At 32.7% G+C, this 25,691-nt stretch overlaps 1 protein-coding gene across 1 annotated transcript; it reads right to left on the reverse strand.

The window, feature by feature from the left end:
- Positions 1 to 12,962: 12,962 nt before the first annotated feature.
- LOC143059618 (uncharacterized) lies at positions 12,963 to 23,872 on the reverse strand. Its single transcript, XM_076233136.1, has 2 exons — positions 23,741 to 23,872; positions 12,963 to 17,470 (listed from the first exon to the last, which is right to left on the reverse strand). Exon 2 carries the CDS (start codon positions 17,465 to 17,467, stop codon positions 15,779 to 15,781), a length of 1,689 nt encoding a protein of 562 aa, XP_076089251.1. The 5' UTR covers positions 17,468 to 17,470; positions 23,741 to 23,872; the 3' UTR covers positions 12,963 to 15,778.
- Between the last annotated feature and the right edge of the window lie 1,819 nt (positions 23,873 to 25,691).

Genomic DNA, 25,691 nt, shown 5'->3' on the forward strand with positions numbered 1-25,691 from the left:
CCCCATTTCTTTTCCTTTACTTTGAAATCATGGAAATTACAAAATGTATATAAACAATTTTCATTTTACTTTTTTTAAAGTTGTAACAGATTTTAGAATTTGTAGCGAGACTTTAATATTATTGAGTTATTACAGTGTTCAAGTTGTTTTTGTGTCTTTTTGTTATTTTGACACATATGACATAGCTCTGTACTTAAACATCTTGCTATTGTGTTATTGTTCTATTATGATTTTTGTATTCTGGTCTTTTGAATTGTTAATGCTTTGTTCTACACCAACTTTCAATCAAACAATCATGTTCTTGTATGTCCTCCAAAAAAGTATTTATAAATGAGTGGAAAACTCTAAAGCTTGTGTAAAAGGTCAGCTGAATTAAAATGCCATACTTTTTTGTTTCTTTGTTCCCCACCCTCTAGGAGTGCAAGATATATAGCAATCACCACATCCTCCATTGATTGGGATTTTGACCAAGCTTGTTGTCTTCTCTATGGTCGGGTTGTTGTCTCTTTGACGCATTCCTCATTTCCATTCTCAATTTTATTTTTTTGTGTTAGATAGCATCTCATTTTAAATATAATACTAGACTGTTTGTGTTAGATAGCATCTCATTTTAAATATAATACTAGACTGTTTGTGTTAGATAGCATCTCATTTTAAATGTAATACTAGACTGTTTGTGTTAGATAGCATCTCATTTTGAATATAATACTAGACTGTTTGTGTTAGATAGCATCTCATTTTGAATATAATACTAGACTTTTTGTGTTAGATAGCATCTCATTTTAAATATAATACTAGACTGTTTGTGTTAGATAGCATCTCATTTTGAATATAATACTAGACTGTTTGTGTTAGATAGCATCTCATTTTGAATATAATACTAGACTGTTTGTGTTAGATAGCATCTCATTTTAAATATAATACTAGACTGTTTGTGTTAGATAGCATCTCATTTTGAATATAATACTAGACTTTTTGTGTTAGATAGCATCTCATTTTGAATATAATACTAGACTGTTTGTGTTAGATAGCATCTCATTTTGAATATAATACTAGACTGTTTGTGTTAGATAGCATCTCATTTTGAATATAATACTAGACTGTTTGTGTTAGATAGCATCTCATTTTAAATATAATACTAGACTTTTTGTGTTAGATAGCATCTCATTTTAAATATAATACTAGACTTTTTGTGTCATTATACCTAACTCTACAAGTGAAGGTTATAAAGCTAGTGTGTGTGAGAAGGCACATTACTTACAATGCCATATTTATTGTTTCATTATACCCCCTCTAGGAGTGCAGGCTATAAAGCTAGTGTGAGAGGGCACAATACTTACAATGCCATATTTATTGTTTCATTATACCCCCTCTAGGAGTGCAGGCTATAAAGCTAGTGTGAGAGGGCACATTACTTACAATGCCATATTTATTGTTTCATTATACCCCCTCTAGGAGTGCAGGCTATAAAGCTAGTGTGAGAGGGCACATTACTTACAATGCCATATTTATTGTTTCATTATACCCCCTCTAGGAGTGCAGGCTATAAAGCTTGTGTTAGAAGGCAATTCAATTATAGTGCAATACTTTTGTTTCATTATAATCCCTCTAGGAGTGCAGGCTGTAACACTGGTGTAAAAGGACACATCATTTATAACGCCAGACTTTCTGTTTTATTATAACCCCCCTCTATAAGTGCAGGCTAGAAAGCTGATGTTAGAGGGCACCTAAATTATAATGTAAGATATTATGGTTTCATTATACCGCCTCTATGATTGCTGGTTTATAAAGCTAGTGTTAGAGGGCACCTCAATTATAATGCTTTATTGTACACTATTCTCGAGAAGTGCAGGATATTTAGCAATCACCATATCCTCCATTGATTGGAATTATCCTAAGCCGGTGTTAGAAGGCATCTCAATTATATTGTCAGACTTCTTGTTTCATTATACCCCACACAAGGAGTGCAGGCTATAAAGCTGGTGTTAGAAGTCATCTCAATTATATTGTCAGACTTTTTGTTTCATTATACCCCACACAAGGAGTGCAGGCTATAAAGCTGGTGTTAGAAGGCATCTCAATTATATTGTCAGACTTTTTGTTTCATTATACCCCACACACGGAGTGCAGGCTATAAAGCTGGTGTTAGAGGGCACCTCAATCATAACGTCTGACTTTCTTTGTTTCATCATACCCCACCCTAGAGATGATTTCATTTATAATGTCAGACTTTTAATTATATCATACCCAACTCTCTAACAGTGCAGGCTACACAACTAGTGTTAGAAGGCACCTCAATTATAATGCTAGACGATCTGTTTCATTATACCTCGCTCAAGAAGTACAGGCTATAAATATGGTGCTAGATATCACATCAATTATAATGTCTGACTTATTTCTTATATCCCCGCTGCGGCGGAGGGGCGTTTAAATTTACCCTGTTCGTCCGTACATCCCAAAGTTTGTTTCCGTTCTATAAATTAAGTGTGCCTGAACCAAATGTTATGAAACTTATACACAATGCTCATTACCACAAAGTACAGACCATGTTTGAATTTTAGGCATCACCTTAGGTATTCTAGAGGTATGCCCCTTTGCAAATAAAAAAGTGTTTGGTTTCTGTTCTCTAAAACTATTTATTAAATAGCACAAGACAAAAATGGATTATATGTACCAAAAAAACCTGAAATACTCAACTCCAAAATGAAAAGGGAATTAACTGATTCAAACTTTAATTATAGGAAATAAACACTTAAAAATAAAAATGTTATTCAGGAGACAAAAAAATTGAAAATAAAAAACCCTTATGAAATAGTTTAAGGTGGTATGGGTGTCTAAAATAAAAACATAGAATTTGTTCATACTTTGCCAAAACATAGTATATATTGATATATGTTCAAAAATACAAATTATATATCTGCATTCCTGCATCAATTTTGTTCTCTTGATTGAAAATCTGGACCTTAGATTCAATGTTTTTTTACGTTTCAAGATGGCAAAAGACATCCATACCACCTTAAAGTAGGACCATCAGGAATATTTAATACTGACATGTTGACAATTATAAATTTTTGGAATGAAGTTAATATGTGTAAATAGAAATATATATATACATCATCTTTTGAATGAAAAGAATTTTGCAATTTGTAAGTTAAGCACAAATAGATACATGTACATGTGTTATATTATATTTTGAGGTCTAGAAACAGATCAACACATTTAATACAAAGGTGTCAGGTTGATATAAATAAAGATAACAGTGCAAAATATACATATAATATATTTTTATGCAGTTAATCTGCATTATGGAGGGGGGATAGGACCTTTATCGGGACTCCAAGATCGGGTGTTTTTAAGCTAGGGATTTCGGGATCCGGGAATTCTTTTTTTCGATTTTCGGGACCTCGGGATTTAGTGATTTTAAGCCCGGGATTGCAGGATCTAATGTTTTTTAGCCCGGAATTTCGGGATCATGACCCCTCCTACCACCCCTCATTATGCGAGCACCCTAGATTTGTGGTCTACCCAATAAATGCTGAAATACTTGCCATTGTTATTATCTAGCTGGCTACTATGTTATATATAACTAATTGAACACTTTTTTAATACTTTTAATTCTGGATTACAAAAAATATGACTAGAAAAACCTTAAATGATCGTCGAATCACCCAAAACTTTTGAAGTTGCACATAGGAAGTAGTGCTCATTAGGAATTCTTATGTAGTTTATTATCGCCTGTGCTTTTGGCTAAGATATCAAAAAACAATTGTACGAAATATTTAATCGCCGAAAATCTTTTAAGATAAGTAGTTTAGATTTCCCAAATGGCAAAAGTCGTAGGAATATTGTTTGTCATCAATACGTAGTACAACTACGTCAGTAGTCTATTATATAATAAGTTCAAATGTTCATGCTGTTGGCGGCAATTTCAAATTAAAAGACGAAATTTGTATCTTTTCAATTTTGAGGCAGGGGTTCAAATTAGCGGTGGTCCGAGGTTCGCGACCTTCCACTTTCGACTTGGTTACTAGCCACGTCCGACGGGCCTTCCACTCTGAGACAACTATAACATAGTTATAGTAGTCTCAGTTCCACTTGAAAGAAAATTAAAAATAGCTTTGCAAACCTTTTCGCCAAAGTCTCCAAATAAACGATCTCAAAACTTATTTTAATCATTATTATTCATGACAGCGATGTCAATTCTGTTCAATCGCTAGCTATATACAGAAAATCGCCGACAAAAAATGTGTAAATACGAGTAAAATCGTATATGACTGACAAAAACAACATTGGAACACAATGACAATGGCTGCCGTGAAGGTGGCACGGTAGTATTTCCATTCCAGAATTTAGGTTGCTCTTTTGCGTACCCTACTTAGGTTAATGTATCTAAACAGTGTGATTGGACAAAAAATACAGTATCAACTGAACATACTTTCCCAAACTGAGGGATGAATCAGGTGTAGAAAAATATGAAATAATTTTACATACAGATGAAAATGAATTTTTGAGAATTTTTGAGAATTTTGTATTCACTGCACCATAAAAGACCTAAAAACACTAGTGGCCTTAGGTATTTAAATATAGCAAAAAAAGTAAACGGTCATGATACATATTCAAATTCATTTCTAAATAGTAAAATGAAAGTACTTCAGTTAACTGTGAATGTAGAATTTTTTGCAGTGTTAGAAAGTGGTGAAAATTCTAAAAAGGCTATCATTATCCCTATGGACCAGGAAATACTACCGTGCCACCTGAAAAGAATATTACAATTTCGGATCCGATTCCGGAAGCGGATAAGGGTAATTCCGGGGTTTTGGCGAATCCAGGCAGGTGACAAAATACATCTATTCATGGTAAATGAATATAAACACTAGAATTGAAAACCAAAAGATATATGTAAAAGAAAGAAAAAGCAGAAAATATTTTAAACAGAAACTCAAAGTTTTGACAAATTTTAATGTCAAAATCCAATACAATGTGACAGCTGGGAACAGTATATCTAACAATATATATGTTCCTGGTCACAGTATAAATTTTCTTTATCAGTGATAAATGTTGATAATGCATGTAAGATGCTTTTAAACTGTAAACATATTACTGCAATTTTGAAGGGGTATTTTTTTTCTCAATTTTGAAGGGTCAGTTAAAGAAGCTGGAAGATTCTTTCTTTATTTTCACAAATAACTACCTGAATGTAGGCAAATCATATGATATATAGGTGGCGTCCTTTGGGCCACTATACCCCCTCCTGTTTGATAACTTTGAAACGGATGAGATCCCCACCTCTCAACCATATACATTCATGTATGGGACTATATATATATAACTAATCAAATGAAATATAAGGGGAGTCGATGGGGTGACACACCCCCTCAACCCCTCCTGTTTGGGAACTTACGAAACGGTCGAGATCCCCACCCCTAAACAATATATATTCATGTATGGGTCAATATAACTAATTAAACGAAATATAAGGGGAGTCCCCCTACCCCCTCCTGTTTGAGAACTTGAAAAACGATCGAGATCCCCACCCCTAAACCATATATATTCATGTATGGGACAATATAACAAATCATATGAAATATAGGGGAAGTCCCTGGGGTCATCCTATCCCTTCATGTTTGAGAACTTGAAAACCCTCGAGATCCCCACCCCTAAACCATATATATTCATGTATGGAACAATATAACAAATCAAATGAAATATATGGAAAGCCCTGGGGTCACCCTACCCCTTCCTGTTTGAGAACTTGAAAACCCCTCGAGATCCCCACCCCTAAACCATATATATTCATGTATGGGACAATATAACAAATCATTTACATTTACTATGGGCAGGTCAGTCAGACCTCACCTTTGATCCTTGTAGTAGTGAACATTTGTCTGATTTGTGTTGCATAACTATTGTACTATAGAACACATACTCAGTTTTCTTTACAGGGAAACCAGTCCATTCATACTATAACATGTTCGTACTAAGTCAACACGTACTACTAACAGTCAACCAAAACCAACGTTAACTACCTACTAGAACGACTACAATCATTGCGAACTTGTACCACTGCAGACTCACCATAAAAAAATATACATTTATATATTCATTGCTATTGAAACCTTGATAACATATAAATTATTTGCCTTAATAATTAATTCATTAGATAAACATAAATGTACAATATATGAATGTTTAATGTCACATCAGAGGCGGATTTAGAGGGTTTTTCAGTGGGCCCACTCCCCCCTTCCATTTTTGAGAAAAAATTGGGTTGATTATAAAGGGAATCACTGAAGCATGACTGGAGCAGGTCCCCTGTTAGGTAGGCAGTGGGCCCCCACTTATGAAAATTTCTGGATCCGCCACTGCACATAATTACGTTTGCCTGGTTTTTGATTAACTGCATTCAGCGCTTACAGCGCTTTGATTAAAAATGTAATAAATTGTTTCGCTGTGCTCAGCTGAATATGACCGCAGAAGTCGAACCCTGAACAGTTGGGGCACATTTGGACACAATATCCAAGTTTCATACTGTCTGAATTTGGATTGAGATCAAAATAAATATGGTCAAGGATCGTACAAAAATAAAATTCTCTAAATCATTTAAAAAATGCTAATTTATGGTAGCACAATACAAAGATTGTTTTACTTCCAATCCCGAATATTTAAAATGCTGTAACTTTCTTAAAACTGCATATAAATTAATAAAAGTGGTATATATAGTATAGATAGGTAAAAGAATAATCTTTTAAACGAATGCAATATTTTTGTTATGCAATCATTATGTAATCAATTATGCAATTAATGGCAAAATCTCGGTCACTTCACTTGAATGAATTTAGCTCTTTTATCTCTATAGTTATCAAAAGTACCAGGATTATAATTTTATACGCCAGACGCGCGTTTCGTCTACATATAAGACTCATCAGTGACGCTCAGATCAAAATAGTTAAAAAGCCAAATAAATACAAAGTTGAAGAGCATTGAGGATAAAAAATTCCTTAAAGTTGTGCCAAATATGGCTAAGGTAATCTACTCCTGGGGTAAGAAAATCCTTAGTTTTTCGAAAAATTCAAAGTTTTGTAAACAGAAAATTTATAAAAATGACCATATAATTGATATTCATGTCAACACCGAAGTGCTGATAACTACACAAAAAATGTAAATTTTATCTTAAGCAACAAAGCAGGAGCTTTAAAAGGGTGTCTCAAATTATCGCTATCGTATTCCATTCTCTCATAAATTTGTAATAAGTGTAAACATCCTTACCACATAAATGTAGTTAATGTATGATTAGGTGTAAAATTTTATCTATACGTTCTATCCAAAATCTGAGACACCCCTTTTTAGATAATGTCTCGAAGAGCAACATATGATAAAATCAACCCTCTCGGGGGATCCATGAAGAAGCTAATTTCAATTGAAGGTGGAAATTTGTTGCCGTTATGGAATAACCGTTTCACAGATGATATCGGATATGTTCCTTACGTCGCAACTACAATCCCCTTCTTTTTGCTGAACACGAAGTACCCTATTAGACTATTTACCGGATTTGTTATAACATGAGCACATGTTTGTTTCTGGTCCATGTGTCCGTTTATCATGTGTACGTCCGTCTGTTGTACCGTTCATCTGTCTGTCAATCTGTCCCGCTTAGGGTTGAAGTTTTTGGTCAAGGTAGTTTTTGAAGTCCAATCAACTTGACACTTAGTACACATGTTCCCTATGATATGATCTTTCTAATTTTAATGCCAAATTAAGTTTTGACCCAATTTTACAGTCCACTGAACATGGAAAATGATAGTGCGAGTGGGGCATCCTTGTACCATGTGTACTATGGACACATTCTTGTTTCATTATAATCTGCTGTATTCTATACATTGTACTATCTCAGGTTAGGGGAGGGTTAAACTTTCATAAAAATCTTTAACCCGGCCATGGTGGTACTGTGACCTGTCAGTGTCTGGAAGATGGTTATCTCATCCACAATTGTACCACATGTTCTAATTTTAACATAAAGAGAAACTTTCAATTGCAAATATAATGTTGTATTACTGAAGTTGACCTCATACAGTTGTTTCAATACTCTGTTATTGGACTTTAGGGTTTTGTTTATGGATCTGTTGTTCAGTGGTTCATATATGTTGATTTCTTTGATAAGTGTTTCTAGTTTCTTATTTTTTATAGTTTAGACTGTTGTTGTTCCTGTTGGAATAGTTTTACACTTGTCATTATTGAGTCCTTTATACCTTGCTGTTTGATGTGAGCCAAGGCTTCATGTTGAAGGCCATAATTTGACCTATAATTGTTTTCTTTTTACACATTGTGACTTGGATGGAGAGTTGTCTCATTGTCAAATTCAGTACTCTTCAAGGTATCATATTTAGCTCACCTGCTGGTCATGACATTCACACCCCAGTGTCAATTCAGTACTCTTCAAGGTGTCATATTTAGCTCACCTGTTGGTCATGACATTCACACCACAGTGTCAATTCAGTACTCTTCAAGATGTCATATTTAGCTCACCTGTTGGTCATGAAATTCACACCACATTGTCAATTCAGTACTCTTCTAGATGTAATATTTAGCTCACCTATTGGTCATGACATTCACATCACAGTGTCAATTCAGTACTCTTCAAGATGTCATATTTAGCTCATCTGTTGGTCATGACATTCACACCACAGTGTCAATTCAGTACTCTTCTAGATGTCATATTTAGCTCACCTGCTGGTCATGACATTCACACCACAGTGTCAATTCAGTACTCTTAAAGATGTCATATTTAGCTCACCTGTTGCCGTTGGTCACGACATTCACACCACAGTGTCAATTCAGTACTCTTCTAGATGTCATATTTAGCTGACCTGTTGGTCATGACATTCACACCACAGTGTCAATTCAGTACTCTTCAAGATGTCATATTTAGCTCACCTGGTTCAAATAGATAAGCTATGCTTGTGAGCCTTCTTCCTTTGTCAACTACAACAAAAATCTACTTTAATACTAAAACTATTTGGCTAATTGGAACCAAACTTGGCTGCAATCATTCTTGCCTTATCTAGTTATGTATCAAATAAAACATCCTGCCACCAACATGGACACAAAGGCTAAACATAAAACATACAAGGATATTGCAAGTTTTGTCTCTTATTTTGTAAATAATTATAGATAGAGAAACTTTGAAAAGGGTGAAAATGTAAAATAATGGTCGGGATTGGCTTTTTGGGGTTATGGCTCAAACCGTTTAGGAATAAGGGACAAAAAAAAGGGAAAAAACTAGGGTGTATTCACTGTCCTGGTTAATGGATTACCACCTTTACACTGCTTTTAAATTATTAAATGGGTAATTATGGTTGCAAATTTCACTGGAAATTTGAATTGAGATTTTGACTATATCTTGAGGGAAAGAACTGTTTATATGGAAAAAGGGTGTAAAAAAATTAGGGGGGGGGGGGGAGAAATTGTGGGGGACGATATGATTTATGTAAATAAAAAAATCCTTTGAATACATTTACTCTCAAAGTTTTTTTACAGGTATACGGCGGCAGCAGCTACATCAGCGGCTACAGTGGTGGTGTTAGCTTATTTCTTAAAAGCTTTATATTTTATAAGGTGGGAGACCTGGATGCTTCATACTTTGTATATAGATGCTTTATGTTATAAAGTTTCCATCTGTCATATGGCCATTGTCCTTAACCTCATGTTCATGGTACCGGTTCAGTTACTATTTTAAAAATAGTTAATATTTTTGGTAATGTTAAATTCTCTCTTATTATGAGAAATAGGATAACTATATTTGGTAAGTGCATACCTTGCAAGGTCCTCATGCCCGTCAGACAGTTTTCACTTGACCTCAACCTCATTTCATCTATCAGTGAACAAGGTTAAGTTATGGTGGTCAAGTCCATATCTCAGATACCATAAGCCATAGGTCTAGTAAAAATTACTTTGTGTATGGAAGGATTGTAAGGTTTACATGTCAAACTGGCAGGTGTCATCTTACCTTGACCTCATTTTTGTGGTTCAGTGGTTACAGTTCAGTTTTTTTGTGATTTAGTCTGTTTTTCTTATACTGTTTGCAAGAGGTCTACTGTATTTGGTGTAAGGAATGATAATTAGGTGTGCATTTCCAACTGGCAGGTTTTATTTGACCTTGACCTCAATTTCATGGTTCTGTGGTCAAAGTTAAGTTTTTGAGTTATGGTCTTTTTTCTATTTCTATATGCAACTGGTCTGCTATTTTTGGTGTATTGAAACATTTTATGATGTACATGTCAGTTTTGCAGGTTTTATTTGACCGTGACATCATTTTTACAGTTCCTTGCTCAGTGTTCAGTTGTTTTGTGTGTTGGTCTATTTTTCTTAAACAATAAGCAATAGATGAACTATATTTGTTGTATGGAAGGATTGTAAGCTGTACATGTGTGCCTGGTATTGAGAGACAGAATTTTTTTATCAGTTGTAATTAAACTGGAACAAGCTTTCAGTAACTGCTAGTACTCTAAGATTGGGAGTATATTGTGCTCTGTATCAATCTGACAAGTCGAGTCCTTTTCAACTGATTATAACAGTTTTTATGCCCCATTTATGAACATGTTGGTTTCTGGTCCATGTGTCCGTTTATCGTTTGTATGTCCGTCTGTTTGTTTGTCCATCTGTCTGACCATCTGTCCCACTTAGGGTTGAGTTTTTGGTCAAGGTAGTTTTTGAAGTCCAATCAACTTGACACTTAGTACACATGTTCCCTATGATATGATCTTTCTAATTTTAATGCCAAATTAAGTTTTGACCCAATTTTACAGTCCACTGACCATGGAAAACGATAGTGCGAGTGTGGCATCCTTGTACCATGTGTACTATGGACACATTCTTGTTTCATTATAATCTGCTGTATTCTATACATTGTACTATCTCAGGTTAGGGGAGGGTTAAACTTTCATAAAAATCTTTAACCTGGCCATGGTGGTACTGTGACCTGTCAGTGTCTGGAAGATGGTTATCTCATCCACAATTATACCACATGTTCTAATTTAAACATAAAGAGAAACTTTCAATTGCAAATATAATGTTGTATTACTGAAGTTGACCTCATACAGTTATTTCAATAGGGTTTTGTTTATGGATTTGTTGTTCAGTGGTTCATGTATGTTGATTTCTTTGATAAGTGTTTCTAGTTTCTTATTTTTTATACAGTTTAGCCTGTTGGTGTTCCTGTTGGAATAGATTTACACTTGTCATTATTGGGTCCTTTATACAGATTAGCCTGTTGTTGTTCCTGTTGGAATAGATTTACACTTGTCATTATTGGGTCCTTTATACAGATTAGCCTGTTGTTGTTCCTGTTGGAATAGATTTACACTTGTCATTATTGGGTCCTTTATACAGATTAGCCTGTTGTTGTTCCTGCTGGAATAGATTTACACTTGTCATTATTGGGTCCTTTATACAGATTAGCCTGTTGTTGTTCCTGTTGGAATAGATTTACACTTGTCATTATTGGGTCCTTTATACAGATTAGCCTGTTGTTGTTCCTGCTGGAATAGATTTACACTTGTCATTATTGGGTCCTTTATACAGATTAGCCTGTTGTTGTTCCTGTTGGAATAGATTTACACTTGTCATTATTGGGTCCTTTATACAGATTAGCCTGTTGTTGTTCCTGTTGGAATAGATTTACACTTGTCATTATTGGGTCCTTTATACAGATTAGCCTGTTGTTGTTCCTGTTGGAATAGATTTACACTTGTCATTATTGGGTCCTTTATACAGATTAGCCTGTTGTTGTTCCTGTTGGAATAGATTTACACTTGTCATTATTGGGTCCTTTATACAGTTTAGCCTGTTGTTGTTCCTGTTGGAATAGATTTACACTTGTCATTATTGGGTCCTTTATACAGTTTAGCCTGTTGTTGTTCCTGTTGGAATAGATTTACACTTGTCATTATTGGGTCCTTTATACAGATTAGCCTGTTGTTGTTCCTGTTGGAATAGATTTACACTTGTCATTATTGGGTCCTTTATACAGATTAGCCTGTTGTTGTTCCTGTTGGAATAGATTTACACTTGTCATTATTGGGTCCTTTATACAGATTAGCCTGTTGTTGTTCCTGTTGGAATAGTTTTACACTTGTCATTAGTGGGTCCTTTATACCTTGCTGTTCGGTGTGAGCCAAGGCTTCATGTTGAAGGCCATACTTTGACCTTTAATTGTTTTCTTTTTACACATTGTGACTTGGATGGAGAGTTGTCTCATTGGCACTCATACTACATCTTATTCATATATAATAACTTCCTTGCTTTCTTCTCTCTCTTTTTGACATCTTTTGTTGCTATCTGTGTCATTAGTTGTTGACCCCCACACAGTCATTTTCAATTTTCTTCTAGACATTTTCTGTGCTTTATGTGTGGTTGGATTGTTGACTTTTCCCCCATATTGAAATTTTAGTATGGTTTTTAAAATGTCCTATTTGTATTTTATGTGTTATTGATGTTGACCCCACAATCATTTCAGTTCTGTTGAAGATGTTTTTTTAATTTTGGTATAATGTTTTTGTTGGCATGTTGATTTTCTCACAATACACTCATTTCAATACTGTGTTATAAATGTTGGTTACCCCCTTGGTATCTGCCTTGTAAAATGCTATTTGTGGTTTTATGTGTTGTTAGGTTGCTGACACTTTATTCAGTACCCTTTCGTTGTATATATCATTTTATTGGCTGTGTAGTTAATGTTTTCTCGTTTGAATTGTTTTACATTGTCATATTAGGGCCTTTTTTAGCTGACAATGTGGTATGGACTTTGCTCATTGTTGAAGGCCGTACGGTGACCTATAGTTATTAATGTCTGTGTCATTTTGTCTCTTGTGGACAGTTGTCTCATTGGCAATCATACCACATCTTCTTTTTTATTTTTACCACTACAACCATATTTTATTGTGTATTTAAGTAACAAACTCATGGAATTAAATAAAACTCTTTATTAAAAATCATATGAAAAAATGGATAAGCTATTAATACATAATTTTTAAGTGAGATTGGTGACAAGTAAGTTTCAAACAATAGCTAAAATAATATTGTGGACAAAAAAGCCTAATGAACTCCAAAATAAAAACGGAAATAACTGTTGTGATTCTAACTTTAGACTGAAATAAGTATTTTGTATTTGAACAATAACAATGAAAAAAAATGATAAGATATCAAAACTGTAATACTGTATAGCAGGTTGTTTCATGGGGTGTTGATTTTTATTTTTGGCGGATAAAAGAAAATTGAGAAAATAAATTCCACGAAAATTAATGCATACTTTTGTTACTTTCTAATAGCTAAGGCATCTGTAGGAGGTCAATAACAGTATAGGTTAGGTTTAACAACGAGTATTCTATAAAATGACTGTCACGTGTGTATATCCTAATCAATTAGTGTCAAATAGATAATGAGAGTAAGGTACTCTATCAGATAATTACCCTTGTTAATTAATGTCAAATTACATAAGATTTGGAAACCAATCTTGCTTCAGAATTTTTCAATATTTTATATGAAACAATTTCAGTATCCGCCAAAATATTTAACTAGGATTTAAAAATCTGCCAAAATATAGTTTCTTGCCCCTAAATCCCCAAATTCTCCATCTGTAAAAATTAATAAGCCCGCTATACGGTACTATAATGTATTTATAATAATGATATTTGATATATCTTACATGTACATGTATTATATTGTATGTATGTCTATGGTTTAATTGTAAGAAATAAACACATTAAAATAAAAATGTTATTTAGAAAACAAGAAAATTGGAAGGTAAGAACCATTATAAAATAGTTTTGTAGAAAAAATAGATAGTGTGTAGGACTATTAGGAATTCTGACATGTTGACAATTCAAAATTTTTGGAATGAGGTAAATTTGTGTAATAGGAAATATATATAGATCATCTTTTAAATAAAAAGATTTTTGCAACTTGTAAGTTAAGTAGAAATAGATACATGTACATGTTACATTATATAAGACATCTAGAAAAAGAAAAAAAGATTAACACTCTTTCGTACAAAGGTGCCAGATTGTTATAAATTAAGAATGCAGTGCAAGATATATACATGATATATGTTTAAAAATGTAAAAAAACACATTCATGTAAAATTTAGGTAATAAATACAGAAAACATTGCATTTTATCTGATGATACATATCCTTAATGATCCTTAATCAGAATCAGTTGCCTGACATAAAATGGTTACTTATTTTTCGTCACTTATGACTTACTAAAGTTTTATTTTGATTCTGTTAACATAGTACAATACAAACATAAGCCCTAACATAAACACAACATTAAATAAAGGCAACAGTAGTATACCGATGTTCAAAACTCATAAATCGATAGAAAACCAAACCAAAACCGAGGGAAACCCATTAAATAGAAGAGGAGAATGACGACACAACATTAAAATGTAACACACACACAGAAATGAACTAAGCATTAAACAAAATCCGATGAGAATAACAAATATAACATCAACACTAAATGCATGAATTTGGGATAGATAAGTATCGTGACATGTCTTATAATAATATGAATTCACACTAAAATATGAAAGGAAACAAACAACACAAAAGAAACACAACGTTTAAACACACAACATGCAGACAAGATATATAACAGCACAGACATATTGTAATACATGCAAAGCACTACTAGAATACATATCTAAACAAGCCAAAGCTAAAGCACAACTAAAATTTAAGCACAACTAAAATCAAGCACAAATAAACAAAATAGCATACATGCAAACATTTAAGGCATACTAACATATTAGAGCAACTTCTAAAATACCAAAAAGCTTATCTACATGCAGAACAACAAATCCAGACAGAAAATTATACAAATATCAGATTGATTGTCAAAACTCTTCACCTGTGTGCCGTGTAATCTTAAAAAAACAAAGGAGGAGGTATGATAAGAGACAGCATCTGTTCTCCTAAAATTTGTTTTTCATAAATTGTTTTGTTCTTAATTAGGCTATTAGTTTTCTCAATTGAAATGTTTCATATTTTTTATGTCAGGGCTTTTTATTGCTGGCCATGTGGTATGGGTTTTTTCTTATTGTTGAAGGCAGTATGGTTGCCTATTGCTTACATCCACTTAATTTGAACTTAAGGGAATAGTTGTCTCATTGGAAATCATATGGCATCTTGAATATCATACCACATCTTATTATTTTAATGTTGAGGATATAATTTAGACAGTTCGTTGACATTATGATGTCATTAATATGTTGAAATGACCTTAAATAACAATTATTTGTATGATCTATTAAAGCCCTTCCAAAAATTTCCCTGCATTATGATGATATATAGTAAAACATCTTTGTCTTTTGATTAGGCCTTGGTTCATACCAAATTTTCAACTACAAGATCTCAAAATTATACTGAATTTTGGCATTTTATTTTTTGCCACTGATTAACATTAAATACAAAAAGATGAAAGCTCCCAATTGCTCAATGCTAGAAATTAATTTTCATATGAAAATATATTTCATTTAATTTTTCTGGCCATTTCAAAAGGTTTATGCTTCATTTGTCAAAAATATTTGACTGATCTAAAATATTTTTCAATTTTCTTTTAAACTATATTTATTGTACACATGAAATTTTGTTCTATTTTGACCAAAATACACTGAACTTAATTCTCTGTTACTAAAGATTAGCTATGCAAGTGGTATTTATATAATTAGTTCCAGGTTCATAGATTGAAAAAAAATATCATTGGAATCTCCAGTGTGAATTTTATCCTGATGATAAGTGGAATTTTGCCAAATATGTGCCATTGAAATCACAAATAAAACCTGATGACTCATTCTGTTTAAAACAAATACACACAGGATACTCCAGTTCATCCTCTTCACTAATCATTACTTTACTCTCCTGTCCATCTTTTGATATTACTATTATTCGATGAAAGTTATAGTCTACTACAATAATGTTACCATAAGTATCCATACAAAGTCCGTCTGGTTCAGATAAATCCTGTGTATATTTCCAGATCTGTTTACCTGATTCATCAACACAGTATACTGCTTCACCATCAGGGTCACTATAGATTACTCTGTCATTACAGTAAACAAAGTAACACAGGGATGATTTACACTTAACTGGTATTGACTTCAGTGTATTTCCTTCCAAGTCTATGATACGGATCTCATCACCATACAAACCTGCAACCAGAAAATTATTGGAGAATTGTAATCCTCTGCATACTTTGTCTAATGTGATAACTTTGGTAACTGTTTCATTCTCCATATTGAAGATCTTAATGGCCCTCTCTCTAGGATAAGTTATTGATATAGTGTTCTGATTGATCTGTGTAACACAGTAGGCTCTACCAGGTATAGGTAATTGTTTCTGTAGTTTACCATCAGAAGTAAGTAGGTTAACTTTACCACACAGTTCCACTACTATAAATCTTCCATCCATCAGACAAATCATGTCACTAATACCCTCCTTTATGTTGATCTCTATCTCTATCTTTGTCTCTATTTTCATGGTCATGTTGTTTATGTTGGATTGTTGTTGTGATTCTACTTGTGCTTCCCTCTTCACACTTGTTTCTCTGTCCAATGCTGTTTCTGTCCTAACAACCATTATTTCTCCTAAACATTCTAGTGATTCTGATTTCCTCAATATCTTTCCTATTTCATCATTTTCTTTCATTTTGATGTTAAATTCTTTTGCTCTATCATCATCTTCCAGATCATCAACATATCGTTGACATTGATGTACTTGTTGTTCAATCTGATGTAAACCTAGAAATGATTGGAGTTTTGAAGTGTGTGGTATGACTGTATGTAAGTGTTCTTGCATTTTCTTTAAGTTTTTCTGTTTTCCTTTAATTTCAGTAATGAAATCTGATGTTTCTGATTTTACCTGGTTTAAGATAGTTTCTGCCTCATTGCATAACTTCTTCTCTAGGCGGGTTAAATGACTATTTATTTCCTTTCGAATTTTAACAACGAAATTGTGTATGCTTTCATATTCTCGTTCACCTCTTGTTATGTTTTTAGATTTGTTAGTAACCAATTTTTCCAGGAAATGATTGATTGAGTTAATTTGTTTCTCTAATGATTGTTTGGATTGATCAATTTTGGTTTTCTCAACTACATTTGCTAAACTTTTTATTTCTGTACATTTTGAATGATTAGTGGAAATACATTCATCACAGCAAGGCATTAAATGACTAGGACAGTACTTTTTGAGCTGTTGACCATGTATATTGCATTCGGTTTTGATAGCTCCAATGGAAGGTTTATAGCTTTTGATATCAATTGTTTTATGATCACGTGTTCCTTTGAATTTTTTGTGTTGACCTGAACAGACTGAACATAATCCTTCATCACAGTTGTAACACCAGATGTTAGCTTTAGTATTAACTTTTCCTTCTTGACAAGGTCCACATGGTATAGGCTTATTTGAAGCCATGATCTAAAGATATACAATAAGTAAGTTATTTAATCATGCTGACAAAGTTTCAATTGGAAGTGAATATTACAAAGAGAAATTGGCCAGACAGAAAACAAATAACACTAAAAAACAATAATGAAATCTACAGGTAAAACTGAACTGTCTTCAAAAATGGAAAAGCATATACATGTATACTTCAAGCAAATACTTACAAACTACTTTTTGGAGTTTAAAAATAGCTATGTTATAACAGCTAGAATTTTGTAGGGAATTTCGATATACCATGGTTGAGACGAAATAAATCTATATTTGAAAGGTGTTTTGTGTAGCTTCGGAAGCCAATACATAGTTAACGTTGGGACTTTCATTGTATTTGGTTCTGCTTGTAAAGCGGTAGCTAAAAGTATGTATTTGTTACAGTTGTTACAGTTTTTTGAAAATGGAGTCAGTTGGAATGTTGGTGAATTGGTGATTTCTTTTTTCAGAACCTCAATGTAAAATTTACGTCAAACAATAATAATATTATTAGCAGCTTTATCGGCCGGGACAAAACAAATTCCTTGGCTAGTTCTTTCTTTACTTTGTAAAGGACTTATAATAGCTAGAATTTTGAAATAAGAGGTGTGCCAAAAAAAAGGGGGAACAATATTCCATGGGAGGGGGTCAAAATACCATGGCTAAATAAAATTTTCAAAACATCTTTTCAAGCAAGTAAAATACATAAAACTATACTTAATAGAGTATTACATGTGTATTACTATATACAAAGGTTAGAATTTCTAGAATTTTTTTAATTGAAGGTCTATAGTTGGGGATCAATATACCATGACAGGGGTGTTATATGGTATTTTGAACATCATGGTATATTGACCCCGGGGTCAAAATACCTCTATGGTAAATTAAATTCTCCCCTTTTTTTGGAAAATTGACCCCAATGGTAATTTGAACCTCCTGTTTTTTTCATTCTAGACAATTATTAGAAAATTATACATTATTCTAAAGCTTGACATAGAATAAAAATCATTCATACAAGGAGAGGAGGTCAATTTTCCTTGATTGGTTAAAAGAAACATATTTGCTTGATATGAGTGCTCTGAAGATTTCATTCAAGATAGTTATATTGAAGTATTATAACTATACCATGTAGCTTGAATGCTTTAATTATTTGAAATATAACATTTATATTTTTATTAAGCCCAGGTGGTCGTGTGGTCTAGCGCGCCGGTTACAGTGCAGGCGATTTGGTGTCACAATATATCAGTAGCATGGGTTGGAATCCCTGTGAGGGAAGAACGAAAATTTGCAAAAGCTAATTTACAGATCTAACATTGTTGGGTTGATGTTTAGACGAGTTGTAAATACGAAATGTACATAGCCATGTATCACCATCGCTGCTAGTGATCCGATGGATAAATCTGTTGTAGAGTTGTCACTGGTTCAGACATACTTATTTCTGTGTGTCACCATATCTCAGTAGCATGAGTCGAATCCCGGCGAGGGAAGAACAAAATTTCGAAATTTACAGATCTAACATTGTTGGGTTGATGTTTAGACAAAAGGTTTAAACAGGAAACTCTTTACGGAAAAGATTTACTGTTCACCGTCAACAAATCCGACATAAAGAAATTAGGATGATTAATGTAAGTGAACACCTGGATTTATGTGCTAGCAATAAATCACCCAAATATTATGTTTTCCCACGTCGTTTGGGTTAAGCAGGGCTGTGCAGATTAAATCCCATATACCGACTTGCGTTGTCAATAACTATAACTTAATAGCATTTTGAAATTTAATTTAATTTATATACATATAATTTTTTTGATATATAATATTTCAAAAGAGAGTAATTTAAAACAACCAAGAAATAAGTAATCAAATGAATGAAATCCCTTCAGATATGAACAACAAAAAACACATAGATGCTCAAAAACAATTTTGTATTCAATGAGCAGCACTACTTGCAGATTGACAGTACCAGTATGGGGACCAGAATGGCACCTTCTTTTGCAAACATTTTCATGGGGAGTCTCGAAGAACACATCCATTGGAATGTACCATACAAACTCTTGTCTTGGCTCCGTTATATTGATGACATCGACATCAAATGGAACGAAACTGCAGAACGTCTGCAAGAATTTCTCGATTTCTGTAACAACTTTCATCAATCAATAAAATTCACATCTAAAGTTTCAAGTGAGAAAATTGAGCTTCTCGACACCACCATAAGTTTAGAAAACGGAGTCATGACAACCAACCTTTACACCAAAAAAACTGATAAACACCAATTTTTCTCTCAAAAGAGTTGTTACCCAAAACAGTGTTCCCGAAGCATTTCATACAGCCAAGCCGTCAGGTTAAAACGGATTTGTTCATTGGAATAAAAATTAATGCATCGTTTGGGGCAACTCAGACAACAACTTAAATCAAGAGGTTATAAGAACAAAAATATTTCAGAAGCTTTCGGTAAAGCAAAAGAAAAAGACCAAACAAACCTACTTGAATTCAAAGAAAAGACGGCCCAAACAAATAAAATCATGTTTGTTGTTAGGTTTCATCCTGACCTGACAAATCTTTCATACATTGTCCACAAACACTGGCGTCTTATTGAAAATGATCCTTCCTTAAAAGAGATTTTCCCATCACCTCCTGTTTTGGCTTACCGCAGACCCAAAAACCTCAAAGATATGTTCGTAACATCCAAACTATCTTAACAGGAGGTATCAACAATTAGAGGTTATAAACCATGCAGAAGGGGCAATTGTATTAAGTGCTGAAAAGTCGCCAACATAGAAACCCAATTCGTCAGCACTGTCACAAAGAAAAAATACAACATATTTATAACTTCAAAATGCAAAATAGTATTTATGTTCTGACGTGCCGAACTTGCAAATTACTATTTATTGGTGAAACAGAAACAACATTTAACATCCGACTAAATAACCATCGGTCATTTTATACAAAAAGAAAGAAACTGCCCAATCACAAGACACCTTTAAAGAGCAGGACATGATTTTGAAAACGTGACATTTCAAATCATTGAGAAAAATCAAAATTGGGATACACAAGGAAGACAAAAGAGAGAGAGATTTGGGATGCACTAGTTACGAACTCTTGTTCCTGATGGACTCAATGAGAGAGATTTAAAAAGATTTAAAACAAATCAAAACCATAATCTTGAAACCATACAAATTAATTTATAGAAATTCATACAATTAATCGAACATCAATAAATGTGTTAAACTTTTATTCCAACTTTATGTAGTTGTAGTTACAAACATATTTTATATATATTTTATATATTTAAGGGTAGTTTCAATTTTCCATGGTAAAAGAGGGGTCAAATTACCATGGCTTAAATTAAGTGAATTTATAAAGTAAAATGTTCAAAACATCTTTTCCAGCATGTTAAATACATACAAACAACTTATTAGAGTATTATTACTCTGTTAAAGAGCTAGAATAACGAAAATTTTGAAATTGGAGGTGTAAAAAAGGGGAGGGGTTAATATACCATGCCAGGGGGGTCAAAATACTATGGCTTAGTAAAATTTTCAAAACATCTTTTTAAGCATGTACAATACATACTAACTACTTATTGGATTAGAGTATATAAATGAGAAAGTAAGAATAGCTAGAATTTTTGAAAGTAGAAGTCTATAGTAGGGGGTTGTTTAAAGTTTTAAATCAAATTAATCATGGCATGATTTTCAGTTTACAAAATTGTGTCTAGTGTAGAATTACATATAAGGCCGTGCTCACACCAAACGCCATGACAGTAAACATGTTTACATTTGGTTTAATGTAATGTACATTAGTTTCACATTAAATTTGTTCACATCTATACACCTTGTTTAGCTACCTGTACATAAGATTTGTTCACACTTGTAAACTATATGTCATTTAAATGTTCAATACGTAGAACCGAATTCAAATTTTCGAACGACTTTTCTAGCAGTTAGGTAACAACCATTTGACTTTAAAGAAAAGGGGGGGGGGGAATGGATTTTTCCACAATTTGATTCCCCATACATTATAGTGTTAAATATTTTTAAAATTGGTACCATCGAAAAAAAAAAAAAAAAAAAAACATTCGCGCAAAAAAAAAATCTGACTCAGAACCCACCTCCCCCCTTTGAAGTAAAGTGGTTGCTCCTTTAAGAAAGTCATTTTGGATGATTGGCAGTAGTTTAAAGATGTCTCGATTATGAATTTAAAATGAAGGCTGCATCAGTATGCTTACAGAAAAAGAAAAAGAATTGCTATGTTATTAGGATCACTACATTTCTGTCTTTCCTGTTTGTTTCAAATGATATTTTTTCTCCAAGGAGTATCTAGCAAAGGGAGGGGGCAATGTTGTTTTTTTATTTATTTCTAAAAAAATGTAACAGATCTGAGATACTACAAAAACAAACAATTAACCTCACCCATTTTCAGTAATGCATTTATGAGTGAATCGTTGTTTGAGTAAAGACCAGTGGCAAATATTTCTGTCAGTGTGTAAGTCCAGTCGATTCGCAAAGACCTTTTCAATTGAATTATGTGTTCGGCAATGCTGATGAATTAGTCGATAAAGGGTTAATAAGGCTACGTAAAATGTTTTTATAACAAATAAATATATCAAGTTTAGACAAATATTTCTGTAAAGAACTTTATTAATAAGTGTTTTAAGTATCAATTTTATATAAAAATCGTTTCTTTTTTAAATATACATGGGAAAATTAAAGTTCTGAATGCCTAGTTTTGTGTACACTTTAAATAATCTACACAAGGCCTACATCCACTATCGACTGCATGTAGACAAAACATGATTTAAACTACATGTAAACATTTTCACGTAAAGTTAATATAATCCACTGCCAATTAAGAAATGAGGCTAGTGATCTAAAACAACACCTTTTCTGTGATCATTTGTCAGACAGCTCTATATGTGCCTGTGGAGATCCAGTAGAAGATAATTTTCATTTCTTTTATGTTTGTCCATCTTACATTTATCAGAGATATGAGCTCTTTAGAAAAATAAGTACCCTTAATAATGTCAATCTTGATGTCCTACTACAGGGTTGCTCAGACTTTAATATTGATGAAAACACAGAAATATTTACATATGTACACAACAATATATTCATGAAACTGGAAGATTTTTATAATATTTCATGTGATACTATACTGTTTAGAAATCAGCTTATAACCACAGTGTACCACTCTTTAGTCTTAATTAAAGACAAACCTAACTTTTAACACAAAAAACAACCAATTGTGTTTAGCATCTTTTTGCAAATAAATTTATGTATATTTTATTTTATTTTTTGTATTAGTAATTATATTTTCAAAAATCAAGAAATTAATAGTCATGTAATAAGATGGTACACTAAATTACTTATGTATTGCAAAAAAGGGACAATCAATTCTTGTTATTCATATAAATAGAACAACTTTGTTGAAGTGAGTTTGTGAATTTGAGTAAAAAATCACTTAATGATCTACTTGATTCCTTACCAACACTTATTAATGTGGTATAAAATTCGACACCACCTTCAGTAGGTCTTGCTTTGACTTTGTTAACATAGTTATTTATATACATATACACAATAAAATACTTCAAGAAGTGGGGGAATTGCCTCCCCTGACTCACTGCAACAACGTATGATCTATTAACTTATCAGAAAATTATATACTATCATGCATGTTATTCAATCCATCTTGTATGGGAAAGGATTTGTATAGGCACTGCCTTTTGTCCAACCCCTTTGTTTAAATGTACATTTGATATTTGAACAATAAAATATTTTGAATTGAATGTAAACATTTAGTTTGATCAATGGGAACGTAATTATTTTTAGTTTATGTGTGAGTTACACTAACACAACACTGACTTAAGGTCAATGTGAACACGGCTTAAGTTGTAGAAAGTAGAACATAGTGCATGATTTGTCTGCTCAATCTAGTGTTGTGGACAAAGGGATTTGACTCAATTCAAAAATATTGACCAAATGATTGTGGTTTTATTTTTTTTCTGAATACAATGCAATTTTTTAATTTAAGTTCACAATGCACAGCTGAAGTTGTCTAATGATGCATGAAATATGTGCAGTTGACGTAAATTTTTTTACAAAAAACAATCTTTCAATGACAAGTTTCGAGCATTATTCTCCCTCTGTCACTCACTAACTCATGGTGACTTTAAATGCTCTGTAGCTAGAACAAAAAAACTTCAGGATACAATAAATTTATAGAATATTTAATTTTTTTATAGACGAATTGCAGAAGTAATTAATTTTTTGAACCATTTACCTGTCAACGTTATTATGACAAAAGTTAAATCAGTTGTTTGTATGGCAACTAAAATGTCCTCCCCTGTTTCTTCTCCAGGAAGCTAATTAGGACATGTTTATACCTGATTCTGGTAATCAACAAATATTTAAATGACGAAAATGTACCTGACCCACATAATCTTATCTGCAAAATACCTATCTGATCTTTTGTAGAGGGGGTTTAATTTTATTGCTTGAGTTCATCTGTACTTATTTAATGTTATAAACCAATATATTTATTATATTTCCTTTTGAAGATGATAATTTTTTTCCCCCCTGTTTTGTAGTTTTAATATATTTGTTCTTGTACTAGTCGAAGGGAAATCTAACATTATTAATTTTTATCTTCACGTTTAGATATAATTGTGACGTCCTATTAGTAATAATTGATAATAGAATTGAAACTAATTGCATCACAGAAAAATTGTACTTTTCTGAATACTTTGAACTCATTTCCAGAAGTATGTCAGAAAGGCTGAAATTGTTCTCATTGACCAATATAGTGATTCTTTGTTATTGACACAGAAAAGGGATGAGTAAGGAAAATTAATAAAAGAATGCTCTTCAGGAGATTATAATTTATTTCATATAAGACTACTTACTTCTGGTCATTCTCTATAAGGTGGCATTTTTGTTATTGGGTATTGATAATTTTAAATATCATACACTAAAATCACATGATAACTTATAGGGAATATACTTTTTTTTTAGGTTATGTCCGATTAGACAGAAAAAATTAATTGCGATTATTACAAGTGTGGACACATATGAGTGTGGATAGTATGTTTGGATGTTTGACAGTGTCTTATGACAAAAGGAGTTCCATGTTTTTCCTATATGGTGTTATTAGTTGTGTTGCACGATGACAAACAATCTGAGCATTAGGAGTGTTGTTTATTATTTAGTTTTTATGTTCAAGACGGGCATGGAAGAGACATTAATTGCATTAGTTACCAAATGATTATGATAGAATATGTTCCACATCTTTGATTTTGGATACATTTTGTAGCTAGGAGACCAACACATAATACATTTTTCTAGGTTCATTTTTTCATGTGTTTTTTTTTCTAAATGGGAGATGATATCTAGATTTGAGAACATGATATAAGGAGCCTGTAATTCAGTGGTTGTCTTTTGTTTATGTGTTACATATTCGTTTTCATTTATGTTTTGTACATAAATAAGGCTGTTAGTCTTCCCGTTTAAATTGTTTTACATTGTCATTTCAGGGCCTTTTATAGATGATTATGCGGAATTGGCTTTGCTCATTGTTGATGGCCTTACTGTGACCTGTAGTTGTTAATTTCTGTGTCATTTTGGTCTCTTGTGGAGATTTATCTCATTGGCAATCATACCGCATCTTTTTTTATATGTATTTGCTTACTATTTGTATGGTTCTATTTATATTACTTTGTGGAGGATCGTCAGTATCATTAGTAAAAAAAATTGTCAAAAGGTCGAATTGTTCCTCAGATTAGAATACATTTATTGGTTTTTAGTAATGACAATGCCTGACAAGATGCTAGGGGCTAGATGAGCTAGGAAGTAAACTTCTGTGCTGATTTTTATCAATTCTTTGATACTATTTCCTCCAAAGCTGGTCGAAGCAAAAAAAAATTGACAAATATGAAAATGATTTCAACAAAAGATCTTTTTTGAGCATGCTTCAAAGACTCAAAACTGCTCCAAAAGTAATCTAATAGAATTTCAAGCATGTCAAGTGGATATCATCAACATCTACTTAATTAGTCTTAATATGTCTAAATATCTAAAAAGTTATAGTATTCAAAAGGTATTGCAAAATTATTCTCTGTTATATAGATACAAATATAAGTGATACATGTACCACAAATACAGTATTTGTTGTGGTATGAAAGTGTAGTAATTAACATTTACTGTTACAATGTTAATTCACACAAATTTATTAGAAA

Source organism: Mytilus galloprovincialis, chromosome 1, assembly GCF_965363235.1.
Source record: "Mytilus galloprovincialis chromosome 1, xbMytGall1.hap1.1, whole genome shotgun sequence".
Taxonomy (NCBI): Eukaryota; Metazoa; Mollusca; class Bivalvia; order Mytilida; family Mytilidae; genus Mytilus; species Mytilus galloprovincialis.